Source organism: Triplophysa rosa, linkage group LG18, assembly GCF_024868665.1.
Source record: "Triplophysa rosa linkage group LG18, Trosa_1v2, whole genome shotgun sequence".
NCBI classification, from domain to species: Eukaryota; Metazoa; Chordata; class Actinopteri; order Cypriniformes; family Nemacheilidae; genus Triplophysa; species Triplophysa rosa.
In genome coordinates, this window is record NC_079907.1 from 8,786,744 (window position 1) to 8,808,637 (window position 21,894).

The window sequence follows — 21,894 nt, forward strand, 5'->3', positions numbered from 1 at the left end:
GAGATTAGTTCGTGTTTGTATTGTAGCAGAGCTCATCAACAGCAGATGACATACAGGGCAACTGGACTCCATAGCCAGTTTGCCATCTGGGTCTGATTTGTCTGAACAACTAGACAGATGGGATGTAAATGAGAGTGATGGGGCAGGACTTCCCAGTGTGACCCTAATTGAACATTTTATCTCGGAGTCTTGAGGATAGGCTGCAGTAAGGGGCATATTTGGCGGTGTGAGATAATTATGTTATAATACATGTGGGAACATTTTGCAGTTTTTCTATTTATCTCTAACACACACCTCAATGCCCAAAGTATGAGCTTCCTGCGTACAAATACTGTATACTACCTCACTCAAGAAAAATAAAGTCTTTGTAGTAAGCATTTAAAGGGAGTTTGTAATTGTGAATCTTAGTGCTGTGAATGAAGGTTATTCTAAAGGAAAAAGTTTAATGTTATTCATGATATTTTCTATTGCATCAGGGTTCTATATTGCAAGCCGGTTTTCACATTAACCTTTTAAATGTCAAGTATTCATTGTACAAAGCACGGATTTGACTAAGAGCAATTATAAGTCAATGCAGGAGACCAAACCTGTTTAACTGTGGCTTAAAAAAGGTTTTTGTAAATGGCAATAAAACAGCTTCACTGTTAAGGGTTTATTAATTGCTAATGTGTTTTCTAAATGATCACAGAAGATGAAAAAAAAGGTCACTGATTCAGCGCAGACATTTGCTGTGAGAAAGCTACAGTTATTTACTTGTTTCTATCATTGTCTTTTATTATCTCCTTAACAATGTTTCTTTTCTGAAGGAATGCAAACCAGGTTTTTAGTGCAGATTTACTGTAACAAGGAGAGAATGTGTTAACAATGTAGGTCAGTCATCCTCAATTAGCGCACCGCCGGATCCGGACCTTTGCTTGGTTCCATCCGGACCGCGAGACTGATAAACCATTTAAAACATTTGACTATTTTGATTGTTTAAATTGAGCCGCGCGTCTACACAATGGAGAATCGCATCACGCGCGCTCTCAGGAACATTGTAATTGATCTTTTGCCGCTATATCTTCTAATATCTTTATCTAGCGCCAAACACGCTTCGTTTTAACCCTTTCCGCTCCGCGCGTGCTGCTTCTCCCGCCAAAGACGCGCCGCATGAAGGGCAGCAGACACGTGCTTATTTTAACAACAGTGCAGACACGCAGAGCAGGTAAATGGACACGCAACAGTAAACAAAATGCAGCAATATTAAAGTATTTATATCTGTCAGTCTGTTTACTGTTTGTTATAGGTCTCCAACCTTTCGACAATATTTGTGATATTTTATGGACCATAACGTTTTTATATAGCCTACATTTAGCATTAGCATTATTGATCAGCATGTAAACATTTGTGACCCTGTAAAAACCCAGGCTCATAATAAAAGACTCATAATCTAATTAATTATTAGATAACGAGCATCAAAGATTAATTTCAAGCATTAATTTAAATATTTAAAATGGCATTATGCAGTCAATATTGAAGATATTGTTGTTACATTTTCACAGAATATTCTGTAGGATGATTTTATGTAGAAAACTGTAAAAAGACTTTTGCTGGGTTTTCATAAGCAGGGTCACATTTTGTGATGAACAACGTTCTAATTGGGAAATTATTTAAAGATAGAAGTAGTTCTGGTATGAATGGCATGGAAAGGCTAATTTAGTAAGTAACTTTGTTTTCTGTTTATGATGAGAGCATTTTAATTGTTACATTACGTTTGCTGTTTGTATGTTTTTTTCATTTAGAAAATATTAATTGTCAGACTTCTATTACGAGGGCATTCCCCTAAAGCCACAGAGCCTACAATACATACAAACTGTGGATATCAAAATATATATAAATGGCCTGATAAAAAATCATATCTTTTATACAGTATATCCAACTGGACTAAATTGATATTGTCCGGACCTCCGTTTGGAAGTAAATATGAAGACCGGACCTCTTGGAACTTTAATTGAATACCCCTGATCTAGGTGAAAGGCAGTCAGCTACTTTAATCATTTAAGCTAACAGCTTTCTATATTTATATGTAGTATATTTATTTTTCATTGCTTGTTTTCCTGTCCCCTGTAGTCACACATGAAAAGTAGCTGTAATTTTGAATTATTCTCTATGAAAGCAGACTATTGACAGAAATGTCCAGACTCAAAGCTTGATCAATGAACCAATACACTTGACACTTAGAGGCTAAATAACAGAGAATACTAAGACGTTCTTGCAAAAATGTATTATCCGCTATCTGAGTAATCTTGCATTACCACATTGACAATTATTGGCCTCTGTGTCATGTAGATACTTTATAACAATCTTGTTGATTTCAACACCATTAATCTCAGTTTGAATAAGAGGTCATACTGTCTCCATGGAAACTGAACTACAGTACATGTTTTCATGGTGTTTCACATGAGACTTTACATATGATGAAACAGTCTCATGTTAGACATCCTGTCGACTTGAATCTCACGTGAATCTGACATTTCTTGCTCTTTTAACAACTGCAATTTTTTGTGATCAGCAATCATCCACATCATCCGCTGTCCGATATTACCATAATTGACCTTGTATATCTACGTATACAGTAGTAGTGGAATATATGGCACAGAATGAAGTAAAGATGAGGTTGTTATTGAAAGACACTGTACCACTGGGGCTCATTCATGTGAACTTTGGATGTTTGGACAAAGTCAGAGGTCGGGTTCTGGCTTCTGGGGATCACAGTGTGGGCACAACCTTGCACTTCCTGAGTTCAGAGTGAATTCCCTGACATACTACAAAGCAAACAGGAAACTATAAATAAAGTTTGTTCTCTCTAGATGTGGGACATCAGATGGGGGCGGGGGGTACATTTTAGAATGTGAAGCCGAAGTGTGTCATTTTATCAATGTAAAGACACTTTCTCATCTTCCATCCATCTAACACACAGAGACTTTGAGTAATTTACTTGTAGTTTAATTCACTGAAAAGTGTTAACATTGCTCTGTGACGTTTTCATAACACTTCTCTGTTTGTTTGAGCATTCCAGTCCATCCTGCACTGCAGCAGTGGTTGAGCCAATGGCGTGAGGCCAGGGGGCGGGACTATTATTTTGATTGGCATACTAAGAGTTAGCATGACAGTTTTGAAAGCATACATTAATGTTAGGTTATATAGTAGCCTATGAAAGCTATACCGACACATGATGACAATATCTTTCTTAAATGTCAACAGAAAGTTTCTGACATCCATGCTGCACACATTCAAGCTCTTCGTATTTCTGCTCGGTTTTGATTTTTATTCTGCCAGTCTCTTTTCCTATCATCTTTCTAAATGGGTATCATCGCTAGTGTATTTCTATACAGTGCATGAACCCCTGAGACAGCAATCCCGCCAAGAGGAGAGCATGAAAGAAAAAATAATACCTGTCTTCCAAGATGTCACTTTCAACCTCAACGATTTCTGTTTTTCAGAGGCTGTTTATTACCATTCAAGTTGTTATAGAGTGTCCTGCCAAGGGTTCCCTGGATAACTGGCAGAGATCAGATGTCGGCCTACTGGTGAGTGACAGATTGTTTGTATATAGACAGGTCTGCAGTGTTCGAATTGTGTCAAAGCTCTTGGGGGATCCCCTAAACTAAAAAACAGACAGAGCTGCCAGTACAGGCTTTAATTACATGATAGTTTGGATCACAGTAATTTAACCACATTAAACGCATAAATGTCCTTAAAATGTTGATAATCCATTAAAAGAGATCCACATGAGGGAGAGATTTTTTATTTTTTTGTCCTTTGATTTTTGTGCTTTATATTATTGTTATGCAGTGCTGTTCCCTTTTTTATATTAATACAAAAAATTCCTTGGAGCGAGTGAGCGAGAGGATCGCGTCAGAGTCAATAGTGGCTATCTGTACAGTGCTGCCAAACCAGCCAGTCACATATGCAGAAGCGTATGAGCGTTTTAAACGTGATTCATCACCTGACAATGTAGATCAAGTAGGCCTATGTGAAAACAATCCATACGAACCAATGCAGAATAAGAAAAACTAATGTAATTTCTTTGGGCGAAAGCCTTCTCGTCAAAACCGGAGCTCATGTTTGCAGAAGGGAGCACACAATAATCTCTGGGAAATGAGAAAGTTTCCTGAGGGAAAGAAAAATATTCTTGGGGAGACGCAAAGGTTTGGCAAATGAACACAATGTTCTTGGGGAGAGCAAAAGATTTAAAATATTTTCACTCCCTTTCCTATTTTTTCCACCACATGTGTATGTCCTTTTAGTGGCTCGTGTCGCATCTGTTTTGACAATGTGAGATAACAGCATAGGCTACACGAAGAAAGACTTAATATCAAAATTATAGGAACTGTTGAGTTTTAAGATAAACGCTTTCACTATGAGAGGATCCGCACGCGGCCAGTGTCTCGGTGCGATGTCCTCATGTCCTCATTGAACACCATGTGGCGCACTTGAGCATGCATGGATTTTTCAGATAAAAATGTCATTTTAATTGACGTCTTATTGAATTTAAACAAAAAACAGACAATAGTGTTTTGTTTTATGAATCCCTTAAGGCTTAGGAGGGGTCCGGGACCGCCCCAGCCCCCCCTCAATTCCAACCCCTCTGAGATGCTTGCGGTGGCTTTCTACCAGGAGGCTGATACCAATGAAAACTTTCGAATTCGAATCCAGTTTTTCAGTCGTGGCTCTTGGAGGGTCTCCTTGTGAGACATACAAGCCATGTTTTTGAGACATCTAAAAATGTAATATCATGTGTACATGGCAATTTAGAATACATTGTCTACAATACAAATACATGCATGTAACCTTTAATGTGAAAATACACCAAAGACAACATTTCCCACATTATTGAGATCACTATGGTTAATGGTGTGTTTTGACTAAGAAAAATAAAAAAACTATTTAGAATCAAAATGAGTTTCTGCATGTTGGTAGTTTTTTCAAGCCATTGTCTTTGTAGATGCAGAGACCACATACTCCACATACTACCTTTAGGTGTCTTGGTAAAAGTCAATCCTTCATGCTGAACTGCTGTCAGTCTAAGAAGTGATCAATGTCCTTTGCCATCTATGAGCTTGAAAATCGATTGATGATATTGCATCAGGGGGTACAACCTCAAAGTGCAATTGAGACCATCCATCTACCCATGAACAGAGTGAAATTTCAGGAACTCGGGAGGTTATTTTTAAAGTCCGGTCAAAGAGGTTGTTCAGTTTCCCTTTTATGTTTCTGATTGGTCAGAGAGACCAGCGGCTCAATCTGTCCCCCACTTTCTGCTATTCAGCGAGACAGTAAAGTCATTCTGTTGGATTACAGGTACATTTTCCAATAGTCTTTTGTTGTAAAAGCTTCAGCTCCTGTTTTGAAATACATACTCACCTATTCCCTGTAAAATCTAGATTTATCAGTACCATTATGTTGCATGTGAAAGAGCGAAAAACAAATACAAAATCCCTTATTACACTTTTAAATATTGCAAATAAAGCTTATCCTTTAAAGGGGGTTCAAACGAGAGAACAAAGTTGAAAAACATCCAGCTGTGAAGTGATCAAGTGAGGTGCACTTCTTTTCAGTATAAAGTATACTTTGCACTTTTATGTGATTACATCAAAGAAAGTATATCGAGCCCAAGAGAATGAACTTTGCAAACTGTATGTCACACTAGCTCTCGTTTTGCAGCGAAGTCTATTAATATGTGTAAAGAGTTTGCGCTTTCCAATTGTCATTTTAATCTTTGGCACAGAGGAGAGGCGTAAAATCTTTTTGCGTTAGACAGTTTGTTTCATATTACCGTTTTCTCTGCTGCTTCTGTTATTTTTCATTATGCTATTACAACATTGCGGGACACTTCAGGCCGTCCACCAATCTTTTCTCTTTCAGCCAGAATAAGAGAAAAATCCCCTGATTTCCCTGTCATGCCATTTTTAAAAATTACATTGACTAAATTCTCTCTCTTAGCCTAAACAAACAGTTACATGAAATAAAGGTACAATTAGCTGCATGGTGAAGTCAAACTCTCAAGCAGGCTGATACCCAAATAAGGAAAAATAAACTGGCAATGATTTCCCTCTCTGTATCGCTTGCAGGTGTTTTCTTCAAAACATTCATAATTCTCCAGGAATTTTATTGCACCTCCTCCGAGCTGATCGGATGCAGATGTGGGGATCATTTGAATTTCTTTTATACGATCCTTGTCCCTCAGCATTAGCGCTCTGAGAGTTAATACACCCCCACTTCTTGTCCTTCCTTTCCATCATACTTCCCTTTGGTCCTGCTTTTAGGGTGCAAGTGGATATGCATTTTTAATGCAGAATTATTTGGTGACACTCCTGGCGGGGGACCTTCTAACACAGAGAACCAGCATGAGCAAACTTGTCACAATCTATCTTTTCCTGCTCTCAGCCCTAGATGTGGCATGTGCTTATGAGGGGTCCGGCTTTAATGAGGTGCTGATCCACAACTTCCTTTATTCTGCCCTGGAATTTCTGGTTATTTGGACTGTAATGGAATAAAAAAAGCATTTCTTATCATTAATATTCATGATAAATTAATCAAACTTCAAAAATGTTGCTGCTCTTGACATTTACAAACTGCGGCATGGTGCGTCCGACACCACACAAAACTTTGACACATTTGACACATCAGTGTTAAGAAAATGAAAGGCGACATCTTGTTTATTGCTTACAATGCGAGAGAATGCAATAACAACAACCTGCTTCAGAATCTTACATGTACATCAAATGGTGAACACAACTATTGTTAAAAATTGTTTAAATGAAACTCTTAATATTACTATAAATGACATAAGTAGGGTATATAAAGTCTATCAGATAAAACAAAGCCCAATTTTCTGACCTTGCAACAATGTTATTGGTTGTTTTTGCTCAGCTCATGCTTTCCTGAGAAAACCTACTGTGAAATGCATGATGTTTAATGGCAATAGGGCTTTAATAAGATGACAGTTTCAGATTATTTTGTCTCAGTTTCAGCAGTTAGTATCAGCATTCATATCTTTTTCACAGCTAAACTCAGCTGAGCTCTGCTCTTCTGCTTAACCATCATTTGGCGAGGAACTCAAATGCATAATGCAAATGCACTTGTATTAAAGCATACGTTTTAAGGGGATTCTTTCAGAAATAGATGTAACTTTTTATAGTTATTTTCCCCAGTTGCTTGTAGTTCGAGTAGAGGAATCAAAACTGGAATTATAATCTCATGCATCATACAGTAAGCATCAGTTTAGTTGTGTATGGTAACCCCGTGTCTACACCGGACGCGACAGGTGGCAGCCAGTGTGGACAAAATTTAAAATTATAATGGGTTATGTGTTTCTAATGTCTTTGTCGTGTCGCTTCCGGTGTAGACACGGTGTCAAGAGTTAGTAAATTGGCTTTCCATTTTTTTGATAAAAATCTGCACATTTCATTCATAGAATAATCTTTAAATGCTTAAAAAGTTTTGCAGAATGAAGTCACTTTCTGCTTTCATTTTCACTCAAATTAAACTCCACACTGTGCTGTAGTCCTGCAGATTTAGGTGGAAGCGGTAACAGGCTTCTGTAAAATTTTTACCAGGAAAGCATTTATGAATAATACAACTTCATCGTAATATTATGTTCATGCAATTCTTCACATAGTGCCAAGTGCTTCCTGGATTTAAATGTAATGAGCTTTTTATTGCCTGCATTTTTCTGGTTAAAACATGCCCTGCTGAGTCAAAGTGAATGAAAGTAAATTCGGTGACATCTGAAGAAATTCAGTAAGTTGTGATTTTATACATATATCTTTATTGTAAAGTAAAGGTGATTGACTGCAGTAAAGTAGAACAGTATAGGATAACAGCACATGTGTCACACGTGTCTCTAAAATTGTAACTTTCTCTTTGCATTGTTATGTAAAGTCTGTCATTAACCTGGATTCATGCAAGTACAGCTGTTTAATGAGTAACTTCATCTATAATCTATTAATTCACTGCAGTGTCAGTGCTGATGTTTATCAGATGTAACCCAACTGAGCGCTCATTTGGAGGAGGTTTTTAAAAATTCACTTACATATTGAAGTCAGGAGAAACGTGGGACCCTTGGGAAGGTGATCTGCATTCATTAATGTGCTGAGGTCATCTGGTCACACCTCTTTTCAGTGATTCTGTCTGCTCACAAGCACATCAATCATTTAATCAGCCTCTTACAATTTCATTATGGTGATCAAAGCTGACACTTTGAAATCCATCCCTGCACACACACACACACACGCACGCACACACGCACGCACGCACGCACGCACGCACGCACGCACGCACGCACGCACACACCTTATAATTGTGCAAGATTTGACATTTGACATGAGTAAGCAGGTGATTTTAGAGACATGCAAAATACATAGATTCATGGATGTAATGATGTCAAATATAAAAGTTATGGTCTTTGGAATGTGCAGTTGTGTCAAACTTATAATACTTATTATTTTATAATATAATATATATTATTTTATTATTTTTTTATTATATTTATAATAGCCTACTTATAATTTATATTCCAAATTAGAAAAGTCTTTACAAGAAATACTGTTAAAAATGAGGACAAAAAGGGTTTAGACCCATTACCCATCATGGCTGTACTGATCACCTGTGCAAAGCAGACTTCTAGTTTACATTAAAATGACATTGAGACCAGTTGGATTAAATTACAAATGTGACTTCATTCTGAGACCAAAATCCAGCATGATTTATTTTACAAATGTCACTTGCTTTGATATTTTGTTATATAACCCAGTGACATATTTTAAGCGGTGCTTACGTGCCTAAACAGTGCAGCTATGCCGCAGTGTGTTTTGTTTGGTCAAACTTCACCCTCAGTGATGTTAAGTTTGTGGACCACCTAGTTTTGTTTAATTTAGATTGTGGTAAATAAACAAGAGAGCATTGTGAAACTGAAAACCAGAATAATAAAATTGGGACGGTTGCTATAGTGTGATATTTGTTTTCTATTATTTATTTTCTCTCTCCAGTTGGAATAATGCATTCATCATGTGCTGCGTGTCTTTGGAAATAGTTAAAGGCATTTGTATTTACATGCAGTGCTTCAGTGGCATACCTTTACTTCAGAATTTCAGCCATTAAGCCTTCTTCACATCAATGATGTTGACACTGCAAAGAATTTAATATGAGTAAGCTAGCAGTGGGCTGTTGAGTGTACTGTTGATTTGCTACCAAAAATATAAGACGCCACCTTGAATTTGAATAATGAATAATTTGCATCAATGAAAATATGGGGCTTGTGGAACAGTAAACTAGAGATCTGATTGCAAAGGCATTTTTCCTTAAATCAAACAGGGCAGGCTAGTTACTTACCACAGGTCCTTTAAGGCTTCTGTTAGTGCCCTAGTCTAAATAAAAGTATTGTCGTTTGAAGGGATAGTTCACAAAAAATTAAATTAAAAATGCTGTCATACTCATCCTCAAATTGTTCTAAACCTTTATACATTTCTTTGTTGTTTTGTATTGAACACAAAATAAATTATTTTGAAGAATGTTGGTAAACAAACAATTCTGGGACACCGTTAGAATAATTCATTTTTATTTTTAAATAATTCCGCTTAAATATTTGTATTTTAAGAGCGTATTACTTAACAAAATTTACCAGACATTTCATAGGACACTGTAAAACAACACTAGAGATGTCCAGTTAACCAGATTTATTATATTGTCACAAGGGCTGTTATTTCAACATTTCATTTCTGTGTGAAATATAATATAATTATGCCATTATAAAATAAGATGGTTTTGAAGCATTGAGTCACACAGTTTTACACTATAAATCAGCATGCAGGAAATAAGCTCATAGCTGTTTACTTTTTAAATACTTAAAATACTTTTAAGGTCAAGCTTTGGGTAAAAATGTGCAAGAAAAAAAACGAGCAATCCACAATACATGAATGTTAAAGAATGACTAATTATGTATTGTTACCGATTTCATTGTCGGCTGACTAATAAATCACAAGTCATAAGAGGGGTCAAGAGTGGTAATACATTGAAACATATAAGGTCCCTGAAGGCCCCCGCCATGAGATTCTGAGAATAAAAAAACACAATATATCATTATTTTTACTCATTGATATGCCATACATTTCCGCACATTATGAGCATTCATGTTTTTCATGTGATTGCGTGTTTAATTGTATGATGTTGCGTAGATATGTTAATCATACTAAATAAAAAAATATTCATTATGTACCAGAATTTGCACTTAACAAGGTTTTAATAAACTGGATAAAAAATAAGCAATGAGAAAACATTCTCGCGTATTGTTTAGCATACAAAAGATAAAAATAAAGTTAATGAATCTCAAAAGTTTTTTGGCATCTGTAAATATAAAATGTGTTAATACATTGCTAATTGGGTTTGTTTGTAACATGAGTTTCAGGCAAAGACGATTTTAATTTGAATCATCTGTGGAAATGAAAAGGCTTTGATTAAAAATGGCCCTCATTTCCTCAGGCTGCCACAATAGTTAATGAGATGATTGTTAATATTACTTTAACTCAATATTGCTATTGTGCTGTGCATTGGCAGGCTTTTTTGTTAAAAAACCTTTCTTGACTTCTCGTGACAGCATCTGCTGAAACATCTGGCTTATTAAGTGTCCTGTGAAGTCTGAATATAATCATGGTTCATTGCACTTGACATTTCCAAAACAAACATTTATACAGTTCAGCCATTTCAAAACACGCATATTCAAAACATCAAACCGGTCTAGTGTGACTGAATTAGATTGCCTTTAACATATTTTTTAAATTAGTTTTGCAAAAAGAGTGATACTGAGCAACCTTTTACGAAAAATTTTTTATTGAGTGCATGTACATTCGCCAGCAAGCATCAATGAGCATTTTAAATAAGCTACTGTGAAAATTCTAAAATGATACATATAGACTTGAAACAGTGACAAATATAAAAAAACGCATCACTATATTTTACAATAGCAAAACAATGATAGCATATAGATAAGCATAATAAGAATTTATTTAAAAAATTGCATTATTTGCATTATTTTTGCATTCTTTGTTGCGTTTTCTGTCTCTGGCCATACATGCACAGGTAGCTTGAATGATTTGCACACCATTGAAATACATTTTCAAAATCATGTCCATGGGAACGTTTTCATTAGAAATAAATTAACTGTTACACAGCATGAAGTTTACTGTTTTAGTCCTTTTGGAACACATTTATTCTCTCTTGAGGTATGAAATTCAGCTTTGGAACTTCCCTTATCCAGTAAAAGGCTGGTTGATTTATGTACTGAGTCTTTTTGTTTTAGGAAGTGAAAATCTCTATTCTCAGATGTAATCGATGCACACATCATTTATATTTATATTTCATGGAACATATCGTCGCTGTCGGACAGAAACCTCCTATGTCCAAATTTGGTCAATTTCATATTTTTTCACAAATCGATGCTATTGGTCAGTCCCCATGTGGGTCTGTTATTTTTACAAATTATTAACCAATCTTAAGTGTTGAAAATAGCTTGAGAGCAAATCTCTTAACTCCATTGGACACTTCAACTGTCTGAGAAGTCTCGTAACTCCACCACTTCTTCACTCCGCGGGAGCTTCTCGGCATTACGTCTCCTGATTGAAAGTTATTTAGACAATAACGAGTGAAAATAGTTATGTTAGATACATTTGAGTAGGTCTGTTTTGTTAAAAATCGATAGCTGTAATGCTTCGGTGCAGAAGGAAGCCTGTGAGCCACGAAGGTAAGTTTGCGAGCAGATTCGGCTAATTTCCGCCTATTAGACAGCCTAGTCAGCTCATCGTTTTTTGTATTACATCACTTATAGTTCTTAAACCTTTAAAATAGAGTTTAGGAAGATGTATGTAACCACAGTCGTTAGCTTTGGTTAACTATTGAAGCCTTTTCTCTTGTCAAGAGGCTCAACGCGACCGCCGACTTTATTTGCATGCAGATTAATTTCCGCCTATATTAGACAGCCTGTTTAATGTTTTATTTTGGTATTGCATCACTCATAGCTCTAACGTTTAAAATAGAGTTTAGGAAGATGTATGTAACAACCACAATCATTAGCTCTTAAAGCCTCGTCTCTTGTCAAAAGGCTCAACGCGACCGCAGACATTGATGAATACTGCTGGCAGCAGCGACGTCTGTGTCCGTACCATTCTATCAATGACAGCGTAAGTCATAAACCTTGTATCTCCGATTAAACATGGTTTTGGGGAAATGTTGTGTTAATGTTGGTACACAACAGTATATGATAGCAAGGTCTAATACCAACTTTAACGATACAATGTTTAATAACTAAAAAAATATGCAGTTTTTTTAATTTCCTGAAAAATAATGGTTTTGGAGATGCGAAGATTCCGCCCGACAGCGATGATATGTTCATTCTTTCATTAGCTGACCTTTCATTAGCTTCTGTGTAAACATAGATGTAAGTAAAAATTTAAATAACATGCACTATATACGAGCAATCCGCCAATATCTTTTTTAAGAACACTCTCTTTATTTAACAGGAGACACGACATCAAGTATATTTATGCTCTCTGTACAAAAAGAAAATAGTTCACTCCTCTGATCTACATAATTCATTCTACCAAAGCAACACACAGACTTCTAATGAGCATCCCTTCCCTATTTATCTTTTGTGTAAAGCAAATACAGACTCCGGCGAGTGCCATTTCACCCTTATGCTTTGAAGATTAATTAAATATTCCTTGGAAGTTGAAGATAGATCAGTCTGTGATGCTCATATTGTGCAAACTGTGTGTATCCTGTAGGCGCTGTGTTTGTGCTGACCTTCCATCTTGATGGGCACGAAGTTGTCAGTACAAAAAGTTTAAATGACTGACCTGCGATCATAACTCATTAGAAGTCAAAGCCATGCTTTTCTGCATTGTAGTCTTGAGAACACAGACCTCAGGTCAGTATAAGGTCAACAAAAGCCTTCGGTCCTCAGCCTGAGGTTCTGTAAGTCAGGGAAAGAGGATGGAGACAGAATCCTGCCGTGATCAGACGGTATCCATTTGATAGCCCCGGGAAACGGAATACAGCACTCACAAAAATAAAAATTGACTCCAGCAGGGCTTTCTTTGGCTGTACATTGCCACTTAGAAGCCTACCATGAAAATCATCAAAGAAAATCTAATAGAGTGATATACAGTGAAAATATAGCCCAAAACATCAAGTAGAGCTAGAATCTTCATTGATACAAAAGTGAAAGATTTAGCGCAAGAATATGTCGTTCTTTTTTGATGTGATCTTTTGCAAGAATTCATGTTCGGATGGATTCCAATGGCTACTATTGCAGTTATTTTGAAGGAAAGTACTCCCATCAAAGACACTTTGGGAAATGGAGATCAAAGTTGTCTCTTATCTCTTTATCACCTTCGAAATTTGATTTGAAAAAGATGGCAATCGAATTTTACGATGTTCACAGCAATGATACAGAACTGATGAACTGAGAGTTGGCATTTCCTCTTACAGTAAAAATCTTCCGTGATTGAATCTAAACAATGGGTTGCAGCATCCAGCCCCACACTGGTCACTTAATGGGGCCGTTTCTCATAGAAACTTTCCTGTAGCTTCTCTTGCCTGATCTGCTCCATCTTCTCTTTTATCCCTCTTGTGCTTGATATAGGGAGATACCAGACGTCTTGGCCAGCATTGCTTTTGTTGTAAGCCAGGCTGTCATCTTCCCCTGTAGTAGCATCAAAAACAACCGGTTATAGTATGTGCAGTGGATCTGGTAGATGCCAGATGTGCTCTTTGTCTGTCCATGCTAACCCAGCGCACTCTCCCATATGGACAGGTTTTGAACAGAAGAGAACAGTGTGTGACTAAGTGAAAAGAGTTTGGAAATGATTAAGCTGTGCGCAGTGGCCAAGGCTCTTTCTGCTCTATCTAGCATTCATTTTACAATATTACCTAATACGGACTTTGCTGGATTACTAGAATGGACTGCCTAGGGTGCGATTTATAAAAGCATGATTTATGGATTCAGGATGCTAATACAATGTATGAAGGTCTTTTCTGCATCGTTTTACACCTCATGCAGTGAGAAGAGGGGTTTACTTTTACTTGGGTACAATGAATACAAATAAATCATAATAAATATCTAGACAGGTGCCCTATATATTTATGATTTTGAGACATGTATAAGAGAACATGTCACTGGTCATTATTATCTGATATTCTGATAATATTATAAAATAGGTTAGTTCATCTGTCTAATTGAGTCAAATAACACATTTATCAATTTTACTTTTAAACTGTCAAAGAAATATATTTTTGTGTGAAATTGTAATTGGCCACAATTATAGTTATTTGTACTTGTGAGATGAGGACGTTCAGAGTATTTTATTAAAAAGTGTTTTAATGACAGTGATGTTAGAACCATTATTGAAGATGAACTTGACAAAAGTGGGAACAGGGTCAATGATCAGACTATAAAACATACAGTTTTTAAGTTGAACAATTTCAGATAACAAGTTGTTATCTGAACAAGCATAATATTGGGTGCAGGTTAACTTTTAAATATTTTTTAAACATCCTTTTCCCTGTATTTTGTTTACAGTTTTGACATACATGCTACCCACTATTTAATCTGTTATGGAATAATGGGACTTGCAGACAGCATGATGATATACAGAATATACTAGCTCCCTTAAAAAAAATGCCAAAACCGAAAATCCAGAGGCATTTACATGATATGGGAAAACATTTTTTTTCAATAATGAAAAACAAGTAGCTTGTAAAAATGACTAAAGCGTACTGTGGCATTATTGTCAGAAAAGTTTTTTAACAACCGACCATATGTGGTCAGTTTCCACAACCCTTCCCCTCTTATAAGTCTGTAGTCAAACTCCCTGTACTGTCACTGACCAGCATTCTTGTACTACTGCCCAGATAGGTGCCGACACATAGGCCTACAGCAGCTGGTGAACTGTAGACAAGAACTGTATCTTGTCATGACATGAGTTAAAATGTGTTACAGCCTCTGACACTTTCTGAAGGTGAGATATAGGCCTGCACTTTAAATAACTCTTAAATAACAGAGCAATAATAGAACGATATTTTCTCTCGCTCCAAAGATTGTCCAACCTAGTGAACTGAGAACCTGTTGGCCCTCTGATATCTGGATATTACTGCTGTGTTTAAATATTGCTGATATTACATAAGGCCACTGGGTTATGAATGGCATTTGAGCTACATTATTAACTCAACTCAACTTAATTTTCATTGTTACAAAGCAGCTGTACATAAGACATATTGACTATAAGCAAAACAATTAAAGTTGTACCTGCAAAAACAAGAAAACATGTACGCATTACTTGCTTGCCATGAGAACTCACATGGAAAATATAGCATTTATAATCTAGATTTTTTCTCCACATATTCAAACATTACAACATAGCCGATGACTGCAGGCACATCCCAGATATTAACATGCATATTGGTTGTATATTAGTATGTTTAAAGCACATATTAATGCTTTATTTTGCATTGCCTTTTTCTACATTCCTTAATCATACCCAATACCTAAACCTAAAAACTACCTTATAAGCAGTAATTAGGAGTTTATTGAGGCAAAAGTCATAGTTAATAGTTAGTAAATAGTGAGAATTGGTACCTATTCTAAAGTGTGACCGATATTATATATATTCTCAACGTTGATTCAACATTAAATCAACTATGTATTATGTATTGTCATTTGAAAATACCAGTGCAGGGAATGGGTTTCTAACTCTATGTGTGTGGCAGTCAATGGAAAAACAAATTATTACTGTGGGCAATGAGAGACGGGGCAATTATCGGATTCCACAACCCTGGACCCATCAGAAGAATTATCACAGTGGGATTTCAGCAAGGTGACATCTGCCGGACAGCTGCGTGCAGACCTACCGTTCACAGATTAGCAGACAGATTGTTTACCCTGCCATAGACCACCAACTGGTTAGATTCGATTAGCTTTGCAACACGTATGCCAAAATCTCTAAGATGCACCAACCAAAACCGCTTCATGACTAAAACCAAACCAATTTCCATTACCAAAGCTGTTTTACCATGGACATTTTAATTTTAATTCAATTGACAGGCGTTTTCTTTGTTAGGTTTGCTTAAATAAAATTCTCCGATGATGTACTGAAGAAATGATTGTTTTCCAGAAGCGCCAAGCGCAGAAGGACCACATCAATATGTGCTAGCGGTCATTAGAAAAAAGACCAGAGTAAATGAAGCCTGTGCTCATTATAAACAGAATGACTTTGCATCAGGGCTGGAGGATCAAGGTCTGAGCAGTCAACCAGAGCAAGCAACAATCTCCTTACTGTGATTAGTAGGAAATAGAGAAGAAATGTCATCAATGGGTGAATGAAAAAATCCAATAAAGATTTAGTGAAGCACCAAAGCACATCTGCCCTGTTAGCATTTATAAGCGCATCTTATAAGCAGTGTCCTGAATTTGGAGTTAGTTCAAAAGTTTGTACAATGGCGGTTGTACAATGTTTCACACTTCTTTTTAAAATACTAAGTCAATCCTGTTGTTGGCTAAGCTATTATTACTTTTTAGGAACTGCCACAGTAAGTACACTTCCTATATGGACAATCCCTATTGATAAGATAAGAGATCACTAAAGTCATGCTCTAATTTATAGATTCCCACCCTTTGGAGGTTACTAGCCCAGATTTTTACTCACCAACACACTTTACCCATACTTGCTATCAATTCAATTCAATTTTATTTATATAGCGCTTTTCACAATGTGCATGGTTCCAAAGCCGCTTTACAGGAGAAGATAAGAAAATCTGAGAAACACAAAAAAGGTCAAACACAGCACAGTGCATGGTGTTTATAGAACAAGCAAGATTATTCTAGTAAATAATATCTAATAAATGCAGTCTCCCGGTGGTTTATTTAGCATATTTTGCATTAAGTGAATGCTTGGCTGAAAAGATGTGTCTTTAATCTAGATTTAAATTGGGAGAGTGTGTCAGAACCTCAAATAGTACCGGGAAGGCTATTCCGGAGTTTAGGTGCTACGTATGAGAACGCTCTACCCCCTTTGGTGGATTTAGTTATTCTAGGTGTTATCAAAAGTCTGGAGTTTTGAGATCTTAGAGAGCGTGATGGGTTGTAGTGTGGTAGGCTTCTCTGCGTCAGCAACACATGGAATATATTTTGTAATTTGGCAACATTTCGAAGGTGGAAGAAGGCTGTTTTTGTGACATTTGAGATGTGATTTCCAAATGACAGGTTGCTGTCTATAGGTCTTTAACTGTATTTGTTGGAGTAACAGTGCAGCCTTCAATTTGCATCAATTTCAATCAGTGGCATAACTTTGTTTTGAAAAGTGTTGGGGACAAAAACAATTAATACTTTAATAAATTGTTTCTGTAATAACTCGTTGGGAATATTTATCATATAGGCTATAGTGGGCGGTCCGTCCATTGCCTACTCCGCTTTTTGACTCCAACTCTCACAGTATGTCATTTGGGGAAGATCACTTGGCAGTTGCAGTGCATTACACTTAAAAAACAGTTTATTCCTATGACTAAAAATCACTTGTTCGTTGGTTTACGCGTTTTTGTGCTTGGACACTGGATGCACAAGCAAGCGCGCGAACGCGGATGATACACGCATTTCATTCTGGAGTTGCGGCCCTCCGTCTTCCGCAAGAATAAGACTTTTAGATGTTAATGGCCCCTAAACAATACACACCTTCCGCAAGCATATTTTCCAAAAAGTGGTGGGACGTGTCCCACCCACAAATTGCTCATATGTTTGCTATACACAGAGCAACGTTGATACATAAACATGTATTACCATTGCTTGATTTGCTGTCTCTTTTCTTTCTTTCTCTTTTTTTAGGGTTCTTCTACTGTGCGTCCTTTCTGCATCATTCAAAAATATATATTTTTATTTCAATTTTGGCTCCAGACCTATTTAGCTGTCACATTGGTTAATTTCTCAATAATAATAAAAAATGTACTTGTCGAGTATAAAAATGGGAAAGTGGAAAAAACTGTTAAGTGTAGAGAGACTGCTCTCCAGGATATTTTATTGTTTGTTCCAAAAGGGGGTGTTAGTCAGCTAGGTTTGCCTTCCTTTTGCCTGGAGGATAAGTCGCTTTGGTTTAACCATCTCGTTTAACTGTTTAGACTCAAGAGGGAATTAGAAAAAGAATCTGGGAAAAATATGGAAAGAATGTGTAAATATTTGTTCACCGGCAGGTAGCCTTTTCCATTCGATTGACGTGCTAATGCATTGCACTAGTAAATCTGTTGTGTTATTTTTATTAAATCAAGCTGTTGAAAACCAAAATATGCTGTGGTCTGTGGAAAGATCTCAAATGCTTTGTAAATCATGTATATGCTAATAGAGTCGGAGCCAAAACTGAGGGCAGGGCAACTAGTCACACTGAACATTAGCCACAATCGAATGTCAACAGGTGCCATGATTTTCCCTCTCTCTCCCCGCTCTCCATTTCTTTCTCCTCTTATCAGCTCCGCTTCATCTATCGTGTGCCCTGCACAGTAATCCTGGCCAGTACTCCCCTAAAGCATGCCAGCTGAATAACATATTACTGCCAACAAGTCCTCATCACAATGCTTCCATTCGCAGGTTAGCAGGGAGGAAAGATACATTATGTGAAAGTCTATTAAAATAATAAATCAAGTCCTCGGTGTTATTTGCATGTGCATTAATAGAGGAAATAAGAATGGTGTTATGTTAATTATGATATGAATTAGCGTCCTCGCGGGTGCATGTGACTGCTGGTGAAGTGCTTGTTCCACTTCACCTTGTTACGATACCTGGTTTATCCCACCAGCTCCAGCTCATTCTCATTTCAGTTAATCCCAGTGGATTTCTAGCCCTGTACTGGGCTCTTATCTGTGCATTGCAGGACATTTCTTTTCTCTGCTGTCCTCTGTCGTTAGGTTTCAAGACTAAACAGCATGTGTTCTTGTGTGATGTGTGTTACTTCGGAAGACACGGACACCTCTGTTATTACCTCACTTGGTAACACTGTGCTTTTCAGTCACATTTCTAGTGTTTTATGGTTACCAAATGAATGTGACATAGACTATCACAAGGACGACATTCCCCTCGCAGCATAGCTCAGCATGCCCTCAGATAATGCTAATGCTAATCTGTTTGCTAACCATCTGATATACGAAGTATTACAGAAAATGATTAAGCAATGGTCAGCATTTTATAGGATTAGCATATAATATTTCCTTCGAAGCACAAGAGATTTTCTTTTTACTGGTTTATTTGAAGTTTCCCCTCAAACCCACAGTGAAAACGAAAAAGTATTAACAATGACCACATTAGCATAACACAAACAATAAACTGCAAAACAGACAAAATACAGGAATACACAGGCAAACAAAGCAAAATACTTTGATCGCTACAGTACTGTGAGAAAGGAAATGAGCTTTTAAGTCTTCCTAAGAATCATTTATAACCTAATGAAGTCCTTTGTGAACATCACAAGCTATCGTGCACACAATATCCATCCCTTACAATAGTGTGTTTTGGGCATTATTCTAATAGGATCAATCTGCCAACACCCCACCAATAGAATCCCAACACAAACCAGTAGAAACAATTCTAGTTTTCATTTTAAACCAGTACAATTCCTATTATAACCATTAAATCCATTACTTGTTCTGTGTGTTTTGGGTAGGGTTGTGTTGTGTTGTTTTTCAGCAGGGATTGATGCTACATACTTACATTTACATTTTGTCATTTAGCAGACGCTTTTATCCAAAGCGACTTACACAGAGTTCAGGGAGCAATAAAGCGATATGTCATACAGGAGCAATAATACAATAGGTGCTAATACCAAGTTCCTAGTTTCAACAAAAGAAGAGATGAGTAAGAGTAAGAGATGTGGTTGACCGGACTGAGTTAGGAAGAATGTTCCACCAGGAAGGAGTTGTGAAGGAGAATGAGCGGGAAAGCGATTTTGAGAAGGCAATACAAGACGCCGCTTGTTTGCTGAACGCAGGGTTCTTGATGGGGTGTAGGAGTGTAGTAGGGTGTGAAAGTATTCTGGTGCAGATCCAGTGATAGTCCTGTAGGCAAGCATTAGTGACTTGAATCTACTTAAAGGAAATGCCCATAAAGCATATACCTATTTAAGCTCGGGGCACAGAAAATGTTGGGTCAAAATAAAAGTCCTTAATGTATATAAATTCCAGACTCTAAAATGGAAGAGTTGTGAACAAATTTAAAAAAATCTTGTTTTTATTGTGCATTCCAGTAGACTATGCACGATCGTTTCCCCTTTTTGTCTCAGTCCGCTCAGTCACATCCGGCGCACGCAACATCCATAGGGAACAATGACATTTTTCACTCAAGATGCACCTATAGATTACAGTCAACGATGTAAGTCAAATTACCCAAACACTACATAATACATCGACAACCAAAAAGGGGAAAGCCTTCAAGCTATACGTTTCAAGCTACATCCACAAATATGGAAAAAGTACACTTTTTTTACTTACTTGAGGCTTAAACACAGAGGCACTCAACAATGCTCAGGCGTACTACTGTCGGTTTGCTGAAATTTGAAAGGTTTTTTTAGTAAACATATCGTTATCACTTGGTGACAAATTACCTCAGCGCTATGAGAGCAGAAGTGTCTTAGCCGGCTGAGATTTTAGCGGAACTACGTCATCACCCCGCATGCAGACTGTGAAGTCTATTAATATCAATCAAACTGCTGTTGGGTTGTTTTGATTAAGTAATAATATACAAAAATACAGCTAACTAACACAATCAAATCATAACATAATAAAAAATATGATTTTTGAAAATTATTCAAAACTGAGTTTTTGCAAATAAACTCTTTAGTTGCAGCTGTAAACTGGCAAACCATACTGTGAAGTCATCTGTGCTGAGATCCGAGGGAAAAAATCCCACATTTCCTTTTTCTTTTAGTGTCAAGGCACAAAATGCCACCTCTTCGTTGTTGAAAGGAAAAACTGCATTTCACGAATCTTGAAAGGATTATGGTAAAAAAAAGCGCTTGGGTTTTTCAAACACTTGTATCATGTCTTACAACAATGATGTGTGATGAAGTTCTCTAGTTTTGATAGAGAATCCATCATGCATCAAACAAGTGAACCTGGGGCACTAATGTCTGATCCGTGTTTCTTCTCCTTTGTGACTCATTTGCTCAATTAGCTCCATATGTAGAGCCGTACTGTTCTCTCACACACACGCATGCATGCACGCACGCACGCACAAACAAACACATTCTACACACTAGTAGACATATACAAACACAGGAATTAGCGGCACACAATAACAATAACCCATGATACTCAAACTCCTTGGTCTGCAGAATTAGACCACCATGCTATTGGATGGAGTTTTTTGTTTCCAATCCTTAAGCACTTGTTTTCAAAATAATGTGAAATAATCTAATGAAATATGCAGATTTTAAATACCAGCCCTTCTCCGTCCATTTGATCCAAGAATTTGTTGAGTTGCCTTCGCAATTTGCATTCACATCTGACATTTGTCTTCTGTTTTATTTGTAAAATGCTGGAGAGAAATGCCGTCTCGCAGACATTTACGTACGTAAATGAATTAAATAGTGTTGGTTTGTCCAAACGGGAGGGAAAAGACAGAGCCACTAATCACATTGCTTCAACAGGGGAGCATGCTGGAGGTATCTGACTGGTTAGGCATCAGTCTAAAGCAGAGGTGACACGATTTTTCACGGTATTTCAATACTGTTCAATCACCCTTGAGCAAGAGACTTAACCTCAACTTGCTCCAGGGAGACTGTCTTGGCAATTACACCGTATAGGTTGACCTGGATAAAAGACCGCTTGCAA

General features: G+C 37.1%; 2 protein-coding genes across 2 annotated transcripts in view; one reads left to right on the forward strand and one right to left on the reverse strand.

The window, feature by feature from the left end:
- The window catches only part of uts2r2 (urotensin-2 receptor 2), a 57,007-nt gene extending 52,144 nt beyond the window's left edge, over positions 1-4,863 (forward strand). The window contains exons 9-10 of the mRNA XM_057358264.1: positions 3,483-3,569; positions 4,581-4,863. Coding sequence (XP_057214247.1) covers positions 3,483-3,541 — 59 coding nt within the window. The 3' untranslated portion in view covers positions 3,542-3,569; positions 4,581-4,863. The remainder of the gene's footprint in view (positions 1-3,482; positions 3,570-4,580) is intronic.
- Positions 4,864-10,881: 6,018 nt separating this feature from the next.
- Positions 10,882-21,894, reverse strand: part of LOC130569153 (urotensin-2 receptor) — a 28,679-nt gene continuing 17,666 nt past the window's right edge. Inside the window, exon 3 of the mRNA XM_057358576.1 lies at positions 10,882-13,738. The gene's annotated coding sequence lies outside the window, so the exon portion shown is untranslated. The remainder of the gene's footprint in view (positions 13,739-21,894) is intronic.